The 21,098-nt window shown below is 40.9% G+C and overlaps 1 protein-coding gene and 1 long non-coding RNA gene across 9 annotated transcripts in view; one reads left to right on the top strand and one right to left on the bottom strand.

Annotated features, from left to right (window-relative positions):
- Window positions 1–13,646, bottom strand: part of LOC118992618 (uncharacterized) — a 31,827-nt gene extending 18,181 nt beyond the window's left edge. For all 5 annotated transcript variants that reach the window (XR_005067658.1, XR_005067661.1, XR_005067657.1 and 2 more), the window contains exon 1: window positions 13,557–13,646. This is a non-coding gene — a long non-coding RNA (uncharacterized LOC118992618). The remainder of the gene's footprint in view (window positions 1–13,556) is intronic.
- Window positions 13,647–13,685: 39 nt separating this feature from the next.
- Window positions 13,686–21,098, top strand: part of GABPB1 (GA binding protein transcription factor subunit beta 1) — a 61,150-nt gene continuing 53,737 nt past the window's right edge. For 2 of the 4 annotated variants that reach the window (XM_037054616.1, XM_037054618.1), the window contains exon 1: window positions 13,802–13,825. In XM_037054616.1, the coding sequence (XP_036910511.1) occupies window positions 13,802–13,825 (24 nt within the window). Of the gene's footprint in view, window positions 13,765–13,801; window positions 13,826–21,098 lie in introns of those variants that run through there. The other 2 variants (XM_037054617.1, XM_037054615.1) reach the window with 2 other exon arrangements.

Here is a 21,098-nt window from a genome sequence, read left to right as displayed (position 1 = left end):
ACAACAATCAAATAAATTTTTAGAGAACAAAAGCTTGGCAAGTTAGGTCTAGAATTTCATCAGCTCACTGTTCCATGGTCTCCTTAAGGTGCAGTATACCTTTAATTCCTGCCTTGGGACTTCAGATGCCTTAACAGGAGAGGACAAACACCCCAGAAACCTTTCATATTTTCACATGTAAGTCTGTCCGACCTGTTGTGCCAGGCTCACTCCTAAAAGGAAAACAATGTAAAAGAAAGGGTAGTAAGTTATGTCTGAGAAGCAGTGTGATGTAACAGAAATAAAATATAAAATTTGAAAGACAGGCCAAATGGGAAAAAAAACAATTTTGCAATTTTCTACCTGTGTATTACGTAGCTAGAGTTCCCATTTCTCATCTGTTAAGTGCAAATAACACCTACTTCACAGAGATTAAGTAAGAAAATCTATATGAAAGCATGCAGTGGCTGCTGAATAAATGCATGGTAAGTGAAGTCCAATGTGTACTAATGCCTAGCTTTTTCATTTTCATGGTTGGTAAGACATTTTTTTAAAAATATTTTATTTATTTATCTTTAGAGGGGAAGGGAAGGAGAGAAGGAGAGAAATATCAATGTATGGTTGCCTCTCGTGAGTCCCCTGCTGGGAACTGACCTGCAACCCAGCCACGTGCCCTGATTGGGAATCGAACAGCGATTGTGTGGTTCGCAGTTGGTAAGACATTTAAGTTGAAGATTCTTTATATGTTAATTTTATCGGGTACCAGAATAATGCAAGGTAAGATAAAGAAAGCGTAGTGCAGTCATTAGTCATACACAATCACAAATTTAAACAACCTTTCTAGTACAGAAAATTTCATATATACAGACGTAGAGAATATAAAGAATGCCGATGTATCCGTCATCCAGCTTCTACAATTACCATACCCTGACTAGTCTTGTTTCCTTGATACTGCCAATTCACAACTTTGCCCCTCCAGGTAATTTTCAAATGAATCCCAGAGATCAAGTCATTTCCTTTTAAATATTTCAATGTCTTGTTTATTTCAGATTTTTGTTTAAAAAATTAGTCATAACATACCCTGGCTGGTGTAGCTCAGTGGATTGAGCGCGGGCCTGTGAACCAGACGACTGCGGTTCGATTCCCAGTCAGGGCACATGCCTGGGTTGCAGGCCAGTTCCCAGCTGGGGATGCACAAGAGGAAACCATACATTGATATTTCTCTCCTTCTCTCTTTCCCTTCCCCTCTAAAGATAAATAAATAAAAAAATCTTTAAAAAATTAGTCATAACACTATTATAACAAAATATCATAGTGCAACAAAAATAATATTCCTGGTATCATTAAATGTTCAATCGGAGACTTCCGCCAAGATGGAGGCATAGGTGGAAACACTGTGCCTTCTCCCACAACCAAGTTTGAATACAACAAAGGTTTAGTAAACAAAGACACAGCCAAAGGACAGAAAATTGAACTATACAGAAGTCCAACAACAACGAACCGCTCAACCAGGGCCGGTAAGAGGGGCAGAGCCAGCAGTGGAGCAGGGTCGGACAGGAAAGATCCCCCGACCCAGGCACGCAGGCAGCTGGGGTAGCATTGGGCGGACCCAGTCAGGGTGCAGGGCACCACTGACCATGGTCACATATTCGTGAGCAGATAAACCAGTAGAGGAGTGAGCAGTGAGATGGACCCAGTGAGGCATGCAGGCCCCAGCAGGTGAACCCAGAGGCAGAGGGCTGACCAAGGTTGCACATTCGGGCGCAGTGGGAGGGAACACATGGGCCCCAGTGACCGTGGCAGCTGCGGCGGCAGTGGGAGGTGGCAGACGAGACCCCCATTGCTCCTCTTTGACCCCGCCCCCACATACAGCATCACAACCCAGCAACTGAGTTGTCTGCCCTGGTGAACACCTAGGGCTCCGCTCCTCATACATAACAGGCACGAACAGTCCAAAATATGGCTCAAGAAGAACTCAAAGCCCCAGAGCCAATAACTCTAAGTGAAAAAGAAATAGCAAACCTCTCAGATGCACAATTCAAGACACTGGTGATCAGGATGCTCACAGAACTGGTTAATTATAGTCACAAATTAGAGGAACATATGAAGGCTAAACTAATTGAAATGAAGGGAGATGCACAGGAAACCAATAGTGATGGAAAGGAAGCTGGGACTCAAATCAATGGAATGGACCAGAAGGAAGAACGAAAAATCCAACCAGAAAAGAATGAAGAAACAAGAATTGAAAAAAAAAATGAGGAGAGGCTTAGGAACCTCCAGGACATCTTTAAATGTTCCAACATCCGAATTATAGGGGTACCAGAAGGGGGAAAGAAACAGCCATGAGTGGAAAACATATTTGAACAAATAATAAAGGAGAACTTCCCCAGTCTGGCAAAGGAAATAGACTTCCAGGAAATCTAGGAAGCTCAGAGAGTCCCAAAGAAATTGGACCCAAGAAGGAACACACCAAGGCACATCATAATTACATTAGCCAAGACTAAAATGAAGGAGAGAATCCTAGAAGCAGCAAGGGATAAGGGGACAGTCACCTACAAAGGAGTACCCATCAGACTGTCAGCGGATTTCTCAAAAGAGACCTTACAGGCAAGAAGGGGCTGGAAAGAAGTATTCCAAGTCATGAAATCCAAAGACCTACAGCCAAGATTGCTTTATCCAGCAAAACTTTCATTTAGAATGGAAGGACAGATAAAGTGCTTCTCAGATAAGGTCAAGTTCAAGGAGTTCATCATCACCAAGCCCTTATTATATGAAATGCTAAAGGGACTTATATAAGAAAAAGAAGATGAAAAATATGAACAGTGAAAGGACAGCAAACTCACAGTTATTAACAACCACACCTAAAACAAAAGCAAACCAAGAGGACAGCTAGATCAGGAGTGGAACCATAGAAATGAAGAACACATGGAGGGTTAGCAATAGGGGAGTGGGAGGAGGAGAAGAGGGGAGAAGGTACAGAAAATAGCATAGACAGTAGGTAGAAAATAGATAGGGGGGAGGGCAAGAATAGTATGGGAAATATAGAATCTAAAGAACTTGAGACATGATGTGGTCATAAACTAAAGGCGGGGAATGATGGGGAAGGGGTGTACAGGGTGGAGGGGAATGAAGGGGGGGAATAGAACAACTGTAATGGTATAATCAATAAAATATATATAGTAAAAAAGAAAAAAATGTTCAATCTATCACTAGTGTGTAACATAACCTTACAGCCCATTAAGCAAATGAGTTTTCACCTGCATTTATATACCCCTTATTTCAATTCAGGAGAGAGAACTCCAAGGTACTCCCGAGATGCAAATTAAAGTACTTAACAAATTGAAGGACTCCCTAACTGTCACCTGTCATGCTTAAGGAGGTCAGTTTCCAAATGGTACAGGAACAGCAAAGGCAGTATGCTGGCTGCGGTTAATCTGAAGAAAGAATATTATTATTATTATATTTTAAGATTTTATTTATTTAGCTTTAGAGGGAAAGGGAAGGAGAGAGGGAGAGAAATATCAATGTACGGTTGCCTCCGGTTTGTCCCCTGCTGGGAACTGGCCTGCAACCCAGGCATGTGCCGTGACTGGGAGTTGAACCGCGATTGTCTGGTTCACCGGCCCGCGCTCAATCCACTGAGCTAAACCAGCCAGGGCTTTTGAAGAAAGAATATTATTAATAGTTGTATCAATTTTTTTGATAGAACTTTATGAGTCTGTGGAAAACCAGAGATATATTGTCTTAGTCACTCACGTTGCCATAAGAAACTACCATAGAGCAGGTGGTTTGAAGAACAGAAATGTATTCCTCAGAGTTCTAGAAACTGGGAAGTACAAGATCAAGGTGCTGATTCGGTTCCTGGTGAGAGTTTTCTTCCTGGCTTGCAGAGGCTTCCTCACTGTCCTTACGTGGCTTTTCCTTTGCGGTCTAGCTGAGATCTTTCTCTTTCTCATAAGGCCTCTCTTAATCCCATCATGAGGCCCCCATACTCATGACCTAATTTAACCCTAATTACCCCCCAAAGGCCCATCTCTATATACCATTACATTAGAGGGTTTAGGGGGACAAACATTCAATCCACAGCAAACCTACAAAATTATAAAATGATTAAAAAGTTTGAAAAGCCAGTAAGCTAGAATGCCATAACTAATTCTTAACCTTCCCCTGAGTTACTTTGGCTGTAACTATCTGAGATCATTCCTGGAATACTTTCTTCATGACTTAATATAACCCAGTGCAGGAGGAACTCAACCTAATATTCCATCTCCCTCTTTCCTTGTGCTATCTCAGCACTGAAGCAAAATCACATTAAAAAGTATAGGTGGAGCTGTTTGTAGTCATTCTTGGTTCCTTTCCAGGTTTGCCAGCTGCTTCTACTGTATAAACAATCATGTTTTACTAGTTGTGGGTATGTAGCTGCAGGAGCTGCAGCAAAGAATTAGGATCCCGAACAAATCCTATAAACAGAATCCCATGTCTTCTTACCTAACCAAATTATCAGCAGTGCTATGGAGAAACATTTGGTACATGGAGGGCAATATGGCAATACTTATCTAAATTAAAAATACACACCCTTTTGCAGAGCAAATCCAGGGGTAAGGAGTTGGGGGAGTTGGGAGTTGGGGTAAGGCACATGCAAAAGAAAATGTGTGTGCATAGATATTCATCAAAGCACGAATTAGAATACAAAAGATTATGAACTCAATGTCTCTCAACTGGATAAAGATTGGTTGAATCACATGCGGGGGTTAAGAAAAAATGATGCCTTTTATGCTTTTAATATGAAAAAGCCCAAGACGTCTTAAGTGCAAAGTGCAGAAGAGTATACATGGTATCCTCCCTGTTATATAAAAATGGAGGAAAATAAGATTATTTATTTCTACATGTATAAGGCAAGAAAAAAACCTCTGAAATACACAAAAAAATAAGCTGAAGAGGTTACCTTGTGGGTTGGGATTATATGGATGGAAGACAGTTGATAATGTTTTTAAGTGTTTTGGCCCTGACAGGTATGGCTCCGCTGGTTGGGTGTTATTCTGCAAAGTGAATGGTCACTGGTTTGATTCCCAGTCAGGGTACATACCTGGGTTGTGGGTTTGGTCCCCAGCCAGGGTATGTATGAGAGGCAACCAATGTTTCTCTCCCTCTCTTCCTCCCTCTCCTCTTTCTAAAAATAAATATTTCTTTTAATAAAATAAAGGTTTTTTTTCACCACTGGACAGATTATCTATTCAAATAATTTTTTAAAACCTGGCTGGGAGCCATAACCAACAAACAATTATTACATGCTCACTGCTTTAAAAGAGACTAAGAAAATAAGATGGCCTAAATGCAAACCTTAACTGTGGGGTATAAAATATAAGCTTGAGTAAAGTGGCTGTGTCTAACCAATTCCTGGAAATCAAAGTTCTCCGCCGTGCATCTAGGGAATTCTGAAATCAGTAACTTGCCAAAGAAATTCAATTGCTTACTGGAGGCCTTCTCTAGAACTCAACAGAGGGGGTAGACAAAAGATAGAAGACATCATCCTTCTGCAATCAATTAAAACTTCTTCAGTGATATGTCTGCCAAAAAATGCACATACTATTTAGGGTAAATCTAAAAACATGCAGGAAGAAACCACTAATTATATTGTGTTGGAACATTTTTATTTTACTTTTCTTTAATGATAAAATGCTATTCTAATAGTAAATAGTTTTAATAAACCTAGTACAGAAAAATCTTCCTCATCGACTACAGTGGATTACCTTTAAGTTTTGAGGTTGCTTTCTAAAAGGCATATGTTTACTGCCAGTAAAAAGTTATCTTTCATTCCAAGTTTTAATGACCTTGGCGGGGAAAGCCATCTTGACCTTTTCACTCAGAATTTCAGGTGACTGAAAGTGCACTGTAAACAGTGAACACTATCATGTAACATTCCTCCAGTGTTTCCCAATGTAAAAAACCCATACCACTGGTGACACTCACGGGGGTTCTAGGCAGTACATAAACAAAGCAGCAAACATCAGTTCACCCAGTGAGTTCTCTCTATCAAGCCTTCGGATTCAAAGCACTTGGCTGGCAAGAGCATCTAGCTGGGCTTTAACAACTGACTTTGTTTTCATTACACTAACTTTTACAGTTGGTACCTTGACTGTCTCCTCATTGTCAGAGGTCTATAACATGTTCATCGGGATTATTCATACTCACAGAAGCACAACAAACAGGAGTGCAGGCACTGCTACACATGTCCAGTAACCCCTCGGTCACAAATCACAAAAATCCAATGTTTTTTTCTCAGTGCTTATCTTTCCTTGACTCAAATTCTCTCTATGGGCTTCTGATACCTCGTTCTCTCAGGAATGTTGTACTATACTGTATAAACTAAGGTCAAGCTGATTTTCAATGCTGGCTCTTTTTCTTGGTGTGAGTCTACAAAGTTAACCAAATGAGGCTAAATTAACTACCTTGGAATTTGAGGGGAATAAATGGGATGACATAGAGCAGCTGGCACACAATTTAATAGGTATTCAATTAATGCTGATTTTCTCCCCTCCTTCCTTTACTTCTGCCACTGCCCTCAGTACTCACTATTTTTCTATTTGCTCTCTCCATGATCTTATTTACTCCATGGCTCCAACTTCCACCCTTAGTGTGGATACCTTCTAATCATTGGTCCTGACCTTTTCCTCAGAATACTAAACTAGAAGTTCTATATTAGTGTAATGATTCTCCCTTGGTGTTCTGCCATAATCTTAACCACAACATGTATGAAATGGAATGTTATCTTTCTCTGAATCTGCTTCTCCTTCTCTGGTTTTTCCCATTTGGTTCAGGCTATCACTATTATTTCCATCACTCAGACTCAAATCTCATCCATCTTAAAATCCTTCCCCCTCTCCCTTCCCACCTCTTTGAATTAGACATCAATAAAATTTATTATGCCCTTTTAATAACTTACAAATGAAAAAAATGTTTTATTAAGTACCCTTGCCACAGGTGAGAAAAATGAAATTAAGGCAGGTTAAGAAATATGCGCAGGTCATCTAACTAGAGAGTGGTTAGAACCTAAAGTAAACGATCAGTTAAGCCGTGAATGTGAGGCTCCTCACTCCAACCGCCACGCTTGTTCACCTTCCCATATTGCCTCAAGTTCTGCAGCATTTTTTGCATGTGTCACCTCTCCTTCACTACTGCCAATCCCAGAATTTGGGCCTACCTTATTTTTCACATTTGTGATAAAGATTGGTTCCGTCAGCAAGATAATAGTCAGTAGTGTTCAGTATTGCCCAGGAAAATTTTCTCTAACTGGTTAACTCCAAGAAAAAAAATTTTTAAAGACTTTATTTTTGTTTTTAAAAAGAGGGAAAGGGAGGGAGAAAGAGAGGGAGAGAAACATTGATGTGCGAGAGAAACACTGACTGGCTGCCCCTTGCACACTCCCAACCAGGGACCAGGCCTGTAACCCAGGCATGTGCCCTGCTCTGGAATTGAACCGTAGCCCTTTGTTCTACAGGATGATGCCCAACCCACTGAGCCATACCATTCAGGGCTTCAAACATTTTTTAATTTTTATTTTTAAAGATTTTATTTATTTATTTTTAGAGAGGGGGGAAGACAGGGAAAAAGAGAGGGAGAGAAACATCAATGTGTGGTTGCCTCTTGTTCATCCCCAACTGGGGAGCTGGCCTGCAATCCAGGCATATGCCCTGACTGGGAATTGAACCAGCAACCTTTTGATTCACAGGCCAGCACTCAGTCCACTGAGCCACACCAGCCAGGGCTCAAACATTTTTTAAACCACAGAATATATAATATACATACTGAAAAGCACATACATCCACCCCGAAAACCTACAGCTTAATGAATGACAAAGTGAACACTAATGTAATCCCTTTTCAGTTCAAAAAACAGAACATTGGCACACCCCAAAAAACCCCTCACACCCTGCCAAGCATTACTCCCTCACCCCAATGCTAACCATATCCTTTCTTTTCTGTTTATATTTCCTATATATATCTAAATCTAGTTTGGTTTTGCCTGTTTCTTGCACTTTGAATTTTCCAAAGTGGCTACACCAATATTTATTCCCACCAGCAATGTAATTTCAAATTATTTCAATTCTTGGCCAGCACTTTTTGCATTTTCTGTGTTTTCCATTTCAGCCATTTTCGTGAGCGTGCAGCAGTATCTCATTATGGGTTTTTTTTGTTAGATTTTACTTATTTATCTTTAGAGGGGAAAAGGAGAGAAGTCTCAATGTATGGTTGCCTCTCGTGAGTCCCGTGCTGGGAACTGGCTTGCAACCCAGGCATGTGCCCTGACTGGGAATAGAACTGCGATCGTTTGGTTTGCAGGCCTGCGCTCAATCCACTGAGCTACGCCAGTCATTGTGGTTTTAATTTGTATTTCTCTAATGATTAAAAAATTTGAGCACCTTTACATGTTTATTGGCCACTTTGATCCCCTCTTTTGTGAGGTCTCTTCAAGTCTCTTGCCCCCTTTATATTTTTTCTTAGGAGCAAAGCAGATCTATTTCTATTGTAGAAATGAATGCATTTGCCTGACCCAGGTAGAACTCCCCATACTCTGGTGCCAAATTCACCAAGGAATCCTCTGGGAGAAATGTATAGGCATACCTTAGAGATTTTGTGGGTTTGGGTCTAGACCATTGAAATAAAGCCAGTTGTAATCTTTTTGCTGGTGGAGGGTCTTGCCTTCAATTTGTAAAACATGCAATGTCCATGAAGTGCAATAAAAGGAAAGATGCTTGTAGTCAACCACGTATTCTCTCTAAAACAATGTATAATTGTTTTGCCAGAAAATCTGCTACATACTGGGAATACAATGGCAAAAAAGTGAACAGGTTCAATAGAGCTGAAATGAGAACTATATAGAAATCTAACGTTTACCATGTTGGTGACTTTAGGCAAGTCAATTACCTACTTTAATCCGTTTCCTTGTTGGAAAAATAGGGCTATTAATACTTATTTTACAGAGTTGCTGTGAGGATTAAATGAAACAATATGTGTTACAGGCTTTGCACAGTGACTAGCACGTAGGAAGCTTTCAATAAATGGTAGCTATCATATATTTGGTTATTTCCATATAGCTTTCTGTTTCTATATGGAAGGAGAAACTAAGCAGACGTCCATTCCTCTCCCAGGCATTACAGTTCTCATTATAAAGTAAAAGATGGCATTTGGGTTAGGTAAGTGTTCTGGAAGCTTGGTCCTTCTGACTCCCTCTGTCCTGAGTGCTTCTAGAGCAGTGCTTCAAAAATCATTTGGGGTGGCCCTGGCTGGTATGGCTCTGCTGGCTGGAGCATGGGCTCATAGCTGAAAGGTTTTGGGGTCTGATTCCCGGTCAGGGCACATACCTAGGTTGCAAGTTCAGTTCCCATTGAGGGCATGTAAGATCCCCAGCCTGGGTGTGTACAAGGAGGCAAGCCATTGATGTTTCTTCTCTTTTACACTGGTGTTTCTCTTTCTCCCTTTCTCTCTCTGAAAGCAATGAAAAAAAAAGTTCTTAGGTAAGTATTAAAAAAACCATCTGGGGTGAAAGATCATTATATTCCCCAAATTTTGGAATATAAAAATAAATTGCTGGAAAAGGGAAATAAAAAAGAAAACAAAGATACACACAACACCCAAATTTTTATTGGATCCATGGAAAAAAGAATGTGTAAACTTGCTATAAAAGTTTCTAAATTCCTCCTCTCAACTTCTGTAAATGCCTTGTCATGGACCAACAACAAAGGGTTTGCAGACTGGCATAAACCTGCTGACCACACTTTTGGTGGGACTGTTGTAGAGCACTGACAAAAATCAAACTTCTGGATCTAAAGGGCTAAGGTCAGAGCTTAAAATGTGGGGACTCCACTGAAGGGTTGCTCTTGGTCCTGAGTCATCAGCTGGCCATCTAGCCTCAAGCATAACACCATCACTCCCTAGTTCAAGAACCATCCATTGTTCCCTATGCCTTTAGGGTAAAATTCCAATCATTTCACGTGGCACCCAAGGCTTCCAGGCAGGTTCCACAGAACTCTTTCAGTCTGATTTTTTACTGCTCTCTACTCCACTAGACTCCACAGTCCACTACAGAAGCAACTAGCCACACGTGACTATTGAGCACTTGAAATGTAGCTAATTTAGGAAACTGTAATCCTATCATTATTTTAAAATTATATCAAAAGTCTGATACATCATTAAATTACTGCAAAACTTTTAAGCATGCTTGGAATGATCTGGGGATGTGGATCTACTTTTTAACTTTAAATCTTAGGAAATCAAGTATTTAGATATGTTGTCAGGTAAAATACATAACAGATTTCAAACATTTAGTACTAAGAAAAAGTGTAAAACATTTAAAAATATTTAATACTTTTTAATATTGATCACATATGAAATACTATTTTGGATAAATTGGGATAAATAAAAGTCATTAAAACTAATTTCAACTGTTCCTTTTTATGTTTTTAATGTGGCTACTATAAAATTATATATGCAGCTTGTGTTATATTTGTATTAGACAACCATGCCCCAAACCTTGGACACAAGCCTGATCCTTCCCTTTCCCTCACTCGTGTTCAATTAACAACAAAATGTACCTCCAACCCATCCACTTTATCTTTACTGCTACTCTCCATGTTAATTTCTATTCCTCAAAACCTTTTGATGGCTTCCAGAGCATCTAAACTGAGTAAGGATGCAGACTTTACCTACCTTTCCTTTCTTTGCTCTCTAGGCTTCAGCCACAATGGTTTCCTTGCTGAACACAACACTCTTGCTTTAGGATTTTGCCCCGCTACTCCCTTTGCTCTCGAATACCGCTCTTTTTAAAAAATATATATATTTTATCGATTATACCATTACAGTTGTTCTATTGCCCCCTTCATTCCCCTCCACCCTGCACACCCCTCCCCCACCACTCCCCCCTTTAGTTTATGACCACGTGTCTCAAGTTCTTTAGATTCTGTATTTCCCCTATTATTCTTGCCCTCCCCCCAATCTATTTTTTTACCTACCATCTATGCTACTTATTTTCTGTATCTTCTCCCCCCTTCTCCTCCTCCCACTCCCCTGTTGCTAACCCTCCATGTGTTCTTCATTTCTCTGGTTCCACTCCTGATCTAGCTGTCCTCTTGGTTTGCTGTTGTTTCAGGTGTGGTTGTTAATAACTGTGAGTTTGCTGTCCTTTCACTGTTCATATTTTTTATCTTCTTTTTCTTAGATAAGTCTCTAACATTTCATATAATAAGGGCTCAGTGATGATGAACTCCTTGAATTTGATCAAATACTGCTCTTAACCTACTCCCTACTCCCTGCTAAGAGCAGAGAGTACCTTTCTCAGTGAGGCCATCTCTGACTAACCAAAATTTTGCCCACTCACTCCCCCAGAGCAAGGCTTTATCCAAATACTCTTCAATTTTCTTCATGGAACAGATTATGGGATATTATCTTTCCTCCTTTTTTGGTAAAACTTATTTATGGTCTGTTCCCTCCACTAGAAGCAGTAGCCGGAACCTGTGTTGGTCTTGTTGCTGTTTAATCTATTCCAGTGTGTAGAACAGTGCCAGTTACAGAGGGGTGCTCTGGAAACAACTTAAATGAATAAACATCTAATTACCTACTAGACATATCTGCTTGGTTGGTTCACAATCACTTCAATTTCTACAAGGTCATAATGAAACTTCCTTACCTAATATGCATTTCTCTTCCCTTGTTTCTAAACTCAGTGAAGACATTATCATTCTCTCAGCTGCTCTCCCAACAAACTTGGGAGTCACCTTTGACATCTTTCTCTCAGCCATTCCATTACCCAGTCGACCAAATGACCAATCCCTCAATCACTTTGGTTGTAACTTCAGGCCTACTTGCCACTATCTCAGTACAAGTCATTCCTCTCTCAAGGATTGTTTTCTTCCTACTGTTTTCCATGCCTCTGACTTTTGCACAATAGTTATTTGTCTAAAATGCAAATTAAATCTTATGATGCTTCCATTTAAAATCTTTCAACTGCTTCTTAGCTCTCAGAAACTAATTGCTGCACGTGGCATTCCTGGCCTTCATTAGACCTCTTAAGGAATAGCTCAGGCATTCCTAAAAAAAGCATTATTTTCATCACCCAACAACCTCTCCAGTTCGCTTCTTAACCTTTGCACTTATTGCTTCCTCTGCCTGGAAGGCTCTTCCCCAATTCCCTTATTAAAGTTAATTGCTTCTCCAGTCCCATTCCACTCCTTCCTCCCAAGGTAAGAGATTCTTCTTGTATAAGATTTCACAGTATCCAACAGCTTCCCTCATTATACTGATGATACTGATTTATTTATTTATCTCTAGCATAAGATTAATCAAAGATTCTAAATAAATCATTAGCTGAATAAGTTCAAATAAACAATGTTAAAGAGGAGCAGCTAACTAAAAACATAACAAATTTTTATCAACTGTAGCAATGCAAATATTAGATCACAACAGAATATGGCCCATATGTCATTTACTGTACTTTTATGTAGGGCACAATGCTTTAAGAAGTTACACCAGTACTACGAAAGGGTAAGTGGAAAAGATTCCTTATTTGAGGCCACAAAGATCAGTGGGCAATGTGGATTTAATTAAACCTGTCAGCCTCCCCCCACCCCTGGATTTGTCTCAGATATTCTCAATTCCTAGATATAGGATGCCAAAAGTTGAAAGCGGGTGGGAAAGTCATTCCCAGGCTCCTCTATTTAAAAACATATCAGTGTGTTGGGTTTCTTAGTAAATCATCCCACGTAAATTAAATTCATAAGGCTTAACTTTGCAAATCACCATATTCAGGTAAACTATTGCTACTGTTACTAAATACAACACAACAGAAGTCTTGACATTCCAGCCACTAAAAAGCACATCTCTACCACAGGTGTCAGTTAATGCAACGGAATACAGAGAGGAGTTAGTAGGGTTTACGAAATATTAGCATGAGAATTTTTAAAAGCTGCAGGAATATGTAAGTCGTGATTAATCTGCCCATCCTTCCTTTCTCGCCATGTATTTCAACAGCGACTCCTGCCCAGCTTGTCTAGTTCAATCTAGGGAGACTTTTAAGTTATATCCTCACTGGTGGCGCCTTCCATCTCTTAGCACTTTGCTAGGTGCCTCAGCTTAATCTCGAACCCCGGATCCCCCGTTTCTCAGCGTTCATGCCGGAGACACAGGAACGTTAGCAAGGGAATTTTAGTTTTCCAACTCCTTGCCGCCTAAGGAAGAGGCGGGAAAACTCGGAGGCCGGCCGGACTGCTATACAGCGCACATGGCCGGCCGCAGTTCCCACCCCTGTGCCGCGCAGGCGCTGGGCGAGCCGGGACTTGCGGTCTCCGAGAGCGGATCATTCCGCCGCTTTCTTTGTGTAGCTAAAGATATAGAAATGGCCTATTTCCTTCCCCTCCGCTAAAGACAAAAATCAGACCCTCTCGTCCTTTTCTCCCCTCCGGGAGAGGTCGGGCAGTGGGTGGGAGTGGGATCTGCTAACTAGGTCCGGGGCGGAAAGGCTCAGACGCAGGGTTGCCGAGGGCCGGGTCCGGGAGGGATGCTGGGAGGTTTGACTCACTCGCATACCATGTGTCCCTCCGCGCGCAGCACGGGGGACTTTTCGGTGGGGATTTTGGGCGCCGACCAGACGCGGCATTTTCAGAAAATAGCGCCCTGTGCAGCTGAAGCGCTTTGTGTGTAGCGGGGCCGCGTCAGCCCGGTCGGGTACGAAGCGCCTCGGGTCCCCACACCACCTCCTGCTGCTCCCCCGTCGCCGCTCCCGAAGCTTTTCCAGGTCAGTGCGGGTCTGTGTAGGGCCCTGTTACCACCGGATGTGGAAGTTGATCTCTTCGCTGGTAAAAAATAATTCCACTTCCCCCGGAACCCAGATCATCCCCGCGATTTCCTGTTTATTGCATTAAGGCGCCGGGTTTCCGGGGCTCCTGGCCCCGCTTATTCCGCGGGGGTCGGCGGGGTCGGCGGGGTCGGCCTGGGCGCCCTCTCCGCCCGCGCCTCCGCCGCGCATTGTCCATGGAGCACCCCGCTTCTGGGAGGGGCGGGCAGACATGGTGGCGGCAGCCGCCCCCTCCTCGGCTCCGGCGCGCCGCGGCCTCCCAGCCGCTATTGGCGAGCCTGTGCGGAGCGGCGGCCCCGGGGCCGGGATGGTGTCGGGCCCGGGCCGTGGGGCCTCTGCGGGCGTCCGGAGGCGGGCCGGGAAGAGAGGCAGGCGCGGCCCGGCCTCGCCTCCCGCTGCCTCGGGAGCCGTGGATCTCTTTGTCTGGGCGGCTTGACGGCTCCGCCGGGCTCGGTGGAGCGGGAAAAGGGCGGCAGGGACGACTGGCTCCGGGTGCGCTGTGCCGCGGAGCCCTGAGGAGTCCGGACCGTGGCGGGAGCGGACGGTCCAGACAGGGTTAACCGGAGGACCGGTCACGTTCCCGACGGGGTTGCGGCGGCGACTCTCTTGGCCTTGGGGACTGGAGTCCTGTGGGGACGAAGCCTGCCACTCTGGATGCTGAGACCTGCTTTTGGGACTTGGCCACCGGGATCTGCGGGTGTTTGGCTTCGGGAAAGAAGTTGAGAATTTTCCCAGTTCATTTCTGCCTGGACACTGTTAGTCAGTGTGTTTTTAAGTGTGTTTCGTTGAAGCTTTCCTATCGTGTTGAATCGACAGCCTCCACATGGGTAGCCTCAGGGGTGCAACGTGAAAACTGAAACCAAAGGAATGATGTAGGCCCGCTCTGTATGTTTTCCCACTTTAAGCTTGTTTGCAGTACACGTACTCTTGGCTTTAAACCTGATTGGACTGTGGCAAGCAGACATCTGCTCACAGGAGAGGCAGAGACCACAGTGCTTCTTAAGGGGGCTTGGTAATGTGGAAGTATTTAAGTGCTCTTTTTGGACACTGAGTTGTCTGGATTCAGGCAAGTTACTTCTGAAGTACAGTTTTTATCTGGAAAACGATTTAATGTAGTTAGGAACGGATCCTTGTAATTTTCCATCTCAAGAATTCATTATGTAGAAGTTACTGGTCAAAAATTCTTTTTGCAGATAGTTTATCTCACATGTAGACCCACCCGACTTGATTTAAATTTCTCAGTGACATAACCATCAGCCTTGACACTTCTACTTTCTGGCTCAGTCTTTGAATTTAAGGAAACTAAAGACAACTTTTTTTTTTTTTTTTTAGTTTTCCTCTTAACCGAAATAAATTTATTACATGTTAACATAAATGACACATTGAGCAAAGAGTGACATTGTTTAGCATTTCTACAAGACTTTTTAAACGTCTGGTTGAGAGATAGCTAGATTCTTAAATCTTTCTGCATTCAGTTTGTTGTGGTCTCATGTAACCTCGGGAACAACCCACTGTATACTCATGGCCTTTTTTTTTAACTGAGAAATGTGTCATTTCTATCTTCCCCCCCCCAAAAGTCAAATCAGGATATTATACCAGACACATTTTAAAAATATGGATAAGAAGGTTGATTTCTATACTTCTTATGCTTTATCTTTTTTCAGTTTGGGATTTAGATGCGTGAACAACAACATGAATAAAGATTGCATAATCTACATGTGATCCTGGAGACTAAGGGACATCTAAAGAGATTTTAAGTAATTAAACTTAATTCCACAAATTAATGAGGTACACAAATAGAACATGAATTCTGTATTAGATGTGTTTGTGAAACCTTGTATGTAAATGTAATTTTTGAAGATTGGACACTTTTCAAAGCACTGTAGGAGCTCTAGTTTTAAAAGGAATCCTGCAGTGAAACCTTTGGTGAAACAATACCTTTGTAATGCATATATTTACCCTTCAAGTTAACTCTTACTTAAGAGTTCTGTTACTGAGTTTGAGTTCTCTCCGTATCAATCTGGATTTTCTATACTGGGGGGCAATTACACTGTAAATATGTGAAAACTTAAGGCCATACTTTGATTTAGTGATTTTGAAATGAAGCTAAATTCATTGCCAGTTGTTTCTGTGAACTCTAGTCTGATTCTGTCAGTCTGTAGTTCTCTAATGTTCCATCAACAGGAAGCATCTGGTCATTCTTCATGTAATTGTTAGAAAGTGCCAGGTATATTTTTGATGTTTGCTGTTCAAATGAAAATATCAGATTGGATCTTGGTTTTGCCCCTACCCTCCTCATCTCTGAGATGTACGCCCTTGAGTATCTCATGAGTTAGAAATATTAACAGGTAAAGCAAACAAGTCATAAGGAATTCAGAAATTATTCCATGAAATTTTGAATCACTTCAATTTGAGTGTGCATTTTTGGTGGTGCTGTGTCCCTTTGCAAGTAGCCTAAGCAAGGATGAACTCACTGATGGATTCCATCGCTTCTCTCTTTCTGCAAACATTAAAAAACATGCCAAACAAAACTTAAGAGTTGAGGGCAACTCTTATTGTTGAGGGTAACAGTAAGTTTCATTTCTTTGGGTCTACAGAAATGATATTCTATAACACTAATGTGTCTACAGCTAAAATTAGTAAAAAGTCTGAAGATGTTTGTCCATCATGTTCTCAAGAAGGTAAACCTGTTAAAGCTGTTAGTATTAGGGCTTGTGTATCCTCACAGAATTGAAAACGGTGCTCTGGACAGAGAAGATGCTTTGGTGTAATCAGCTGTCTTTGGAGGGTTAGTATACCTTTATTGGACTAAGTATGACCATGATATAAGTGTAGAGGCTTAGCATGAAGTGATTTTTCCAGGGAAGGTAAATCCATATGCAGGACCTTTGATACACTTAGAAATAGAAATCTAAAACTGTTAGCCCTACTTCTCTCTTTTAATGGGAGTAATTGTAAAGGTTAGCAGTTAGGGCCCAAGATGCTAGTGCACAAATAGAGAATGTGGAAAAAACTCGATTATTTTTAACTGACTGTAGAATCAACACTAATATAATATTTTTTAAGAAAGTAAATGTCCTCTCCAAGTTGATAGGACATCATATAAAAAGAATATGGTGTTAGCCCCACTTTACTTTGTCCTGGTTGTATTATACCTGGGACATTATGTCAGATTTTTAGGTAGCATACTATCATAAGTGGAACCTTGTATCAGTGCTAAGACTTGATATCAGAATAACCTGGGAAACTAATTTTAAAAATCTAGAGGTCCAAGCTTCACTAGGAAAGGATGTAGGCCACTGGTTTTTTCAAGTTCCCCAGGTGGTAGACACTCAAGTTAAAAAAAAACAAAAACAACCCAGAGGACATTGATCATGGTGGAAATAAAAAGGAGGAAAGGTTGAAAAACCATGTTTGGCCTCAGGGAAGAGCTCATCCAAGAAATGATAGTTGTCTATAAATACTCAGATATCTGTCACACAGAAAGATAAGGTTTGATCTGACCAGAAAACTAGGATCAATGTGTAGAAGCTAGAAGGAGGCAGATTTCAACATTTTTTCAAAAAATACTCAACAAGTCAGTATACGTAGCCCTACTCATGTGGCTCATTAGGTTGGGTATCGACTCCCAGGCGGGTTGCTGGCTCAGTTCCTGATTAGGGCACATGTTGGGGGTGTGCTGAGAGGCAACCCATGGATGTTTCTCTCCTATGTTAATCTCTTTTTCCCTTTCTCCTTCCTCCCCCTTTTTCTAAAAATAAAATCTTAAAAAAAAAACAACAGTATATATTGTTTTGGGTGGTAGGTTGTCCACTGTCACTGACAGTGTTATAATTAGGGATTTCAGGGTAAAAGAATTGATGTGCTGAGAGAAGATTTAGGCCTGATGTCTTTAAGTTCCCTACAAACTGAGAATTTACGAAATATTATTTTCGCAGGTACAAAAGTAGAAGGGCAAAGGTTAATTGAGTGAAACAAGCTGGTTAACTTTACTGGATCATAGTTTTTATTTTCTTGCATAAAGAGAAGTGTTAAGTGAGAGCTATTTGATGAGGTCTTTAAACCCATCTGTAATTTGACAGACTCAAAAGCCTTCTGATGTAGAAATTCCTATTTACCTTGATGTAATAAAGATACTATTAAATCCGTAGCTTGTGAGCATACCAATTGCAACGTTGTTGATAATAAAAGCTGTATATTAACATTTAAGCCTCCATTAACCATAAAGTAGGTCATATCCCCATTTTTTCGAAGAGAAAACTGAGCTGTAGAGAGATGAGGTAACTTTCCCAAGGTGGTAGAGTCAGGACTTTGACCTCAGAGCCAAAGAAACACAAATCTGTCCTGATCGGTTGCCTCAACCAGGGGCCTGGCCTGCAAACCGGGCTCGTGTCCTGAGGGAATCAAACTGGGACCTTTGATTTGCAGTTCTGGGCTCCATCCTCTGAGCCACACCAGTCAGGGCTGTTCTCTATTTGGTTATGTTTTCTTCAACTTATGTGTAATGTTTTAGATGTTTTATTCATTCTAGTCTAGTTACACTCTGGCTGTATGTATGACTTTAGGTAATTTATTCGCTGTGTACCTCAGCTCCTCCTTGGTAAATGGGGATAATTATACCTTCCATATGGTGGTTGGGAGGATTAAATGAGTTACCGCATATACAGTGATCAGAACAGTGATCGCTGTTCAGAACAGTGATCAGAACAGTGTCTCACACATAGTTGATAACTCAGTAAATGTTAGCAATTATTATAGGGTCATAGCCCACCAAAACCCTTGGAGTCTCTAATAGGTTTTGGAATTAAGAAATTTTTTGGATATAGGCAAGGTAATAATGCTATATAACTTTAGCAGAGTCCTCCTTAACCCTGTTACTATTTCTGCAGGAAAATGTATGAATGTTACCCTAAATAGGGTAAATAAGATTATAAATAGCTTCATGTCAGTTCAGGTAATGTTTTTAACTGCTAAATAAGTTCTTTTGGGTCTCAGAGCTTTTTTGGATTTTGGAATTGCAGTTAAGGAGCCTGTAGACTATTCAATTTTGAGTCCTATTTTAATATTAAAACATTTTCATGTTATATAGCTTTGTAATCCATAATTAAAAAATTAAAAAAACTAAAAAGAAAATACCAGAAAATGTTCACTTCTGTTTCTTCTGATTAAAAAAATATGCTATGGACTCCACTGCCTAGGAATATCGCAGATATTTTTTTGCCTCTTTGGGGCTGTGGTTGAGTCTCCTTTTCTCCTTGCTGTCCTAATCGGAGCAATAATAGTTTATTAGGTACTTGTATCTAGTTTTTAGTGCTAGAAAGTGTGTTTTCAGCTTTATTTATCACATTAATGACACAGATGCTGTACTGATACCAATGGTAGCAACTGACTTGCCCAAGTGTGGGGAATGGCTGCCCCAACAATGGCCCTGTGACCTACGGCTGTGACATGGACCACAGTAGTTTGAAAAAGGGTGGAATTAGCTTAGGTGCCCTTTTACCTCATAGGACTCTTCCTGCCACTGTTCAAGGTCAAATTGCCCTCCTTTTTTTCAAATTTTATTATCCTAGGCACAGTGTCCACTCTGTTTGATTTTCCTTGTCACCTTAAAGGCTGTTTGCTTGGGATTTCATTTGGAATTTCATTGGTTTCCAGGGGTGTCCCAAACTTCTGGTGTCTCTGGGCCACGCTGGAAGAAGAGTTGTCTTGGGCCACACATTAAATACATTGTGACATACAATCACAAAAATATCTCATAATATTTTAAGTAAATTTATGATATTGTGTTGGGCTGCATTCCTAGCCCTCCTGAGCTCCAGAGGGCAGGGCACAGGTTGGATACCGCTGGTTCACCAACAGAATTTTTTGTTCCAGAGATAGGATTTCTGTTTCTGCAGTTGACTGGATTGCTTGCCCTTGCTTGCTTTATTCATTATTGTATTATCACAGTCTTAAAGAATAACAAGAACCAGGAAAACAGTGTGAGAGACTTGCCCATTGCCTGTGTGCTGGTGACATGAACTTATCTCTATACTGGTTTCTATTTTGTTTCTTTCACCACTGTTACCCAAAGAGTATATAGAACAGATGATGACTATGTGCCCGCTCCTAGGCTACTTGGCATTAATGGGCCACATCTTTGGTGACATTTATCCTAGTATTTTCCATGTGCTGATTCCTAATCTAATTATTGTGGGAGCTGGAGTGATCTTGGCTGGTTTATACCCAAACATGGAGGAGGAATCATGAGATCTTAAGGGGTAGTCTGTGGCCTGGCCTTTGTGTTCATCTGTCCATTTCTCATCTATATAATTTACCTCTGCCAAGAAGACTGACATCGTCCAAATTAATCTTTCATGTTTTCATCATCATTTTGGGCCTGGCTGACCTTATCATTCAGTTTTTTATGTGAAATACACCATTGTCTTCTCAAGGTCGTTCATGGTATTTTGAACTTTGACAGCTGTTCCACATAAATTCACTTATAAATGCTGTTTTTGTTGTAATTCTAAATGTTTCCCTAAGATAATTTGAAAACAAGGGAAAAGTGATCCATTCATTAATTTTGACTAGAGTTGGGGGGAAGGGGACAATAAAAATGATCTTTTCTTCTGCCTTTTTCATAGTCTCCCACCTGTTCATTCTCATTTTCTGTTCTTAGTAGAATGTATTCCCTTAGGAAAAATCATGCTGTGTTTTGCTTTTAGATATAAGGTTGGGTGGGCGTATTTTGGCTATAGTAAAGATTTTCAGGGTGTCACAGAAACAAAACAGCAGCAAAAAAGCCTGACTCCTGTATTCCTTTGTGTCTACAGAACTTACCACGTGTCTAAGCAGGTAAATGTTTAAATTATAATATACTTGGCATACAATATTATGAGTTTTAGGTACAAAACATACTTACTCAACATGTATATATGATGTGATCACCATGATTAGTGACCATCTGTTACGTGTTTTAAGTACATAGTGTTATGACACTACTGACTATATTCCCTATGCTGTACATTACATCCCCATAACCTATTTATTTTATAACTGTAAGTTTGTACCTTTTATTCCCCTTCACTTTTTTCACCCATCCCCTCAGTGCTCTCCTGCATGTCAGTCATCAGTTTGTTCTTAATAGTTATGAGTCTTTCATTTTTTTCATTGGAGATCATACAGTATTTATGTTTCTCTGGCTGACATTTCACTTAGCATAATATCCTCTAAGTCCATCCATGTTGTAAATGGCAGTTTCATTTTTTATGGCTGAGTAATATTTCATCACA

This window comes from Sturnira hondurensis, unplaced genomic scaffold, assembly GCF_014824575.4.
Source record: "Sturnira hondurensis isolate 20B ecotype Veracruz unplaced genomic scaffold, ASM1482457v3 Scaffold0008196, whole genome shotgun sequence".
NCBI classification, from domain to species: domain Eukaryota; kingdom Metazoa; phylum Chordata; class Mammalia; order Chiroptera; family Phyllostomidae; genus Sturnira; species Sturnira hondurensis.
The sequence above is the reverse complement of the archived record's forward strand: the minus strand, read 5'-3'. Positions and strand labels throughout refer to the sequence as shown.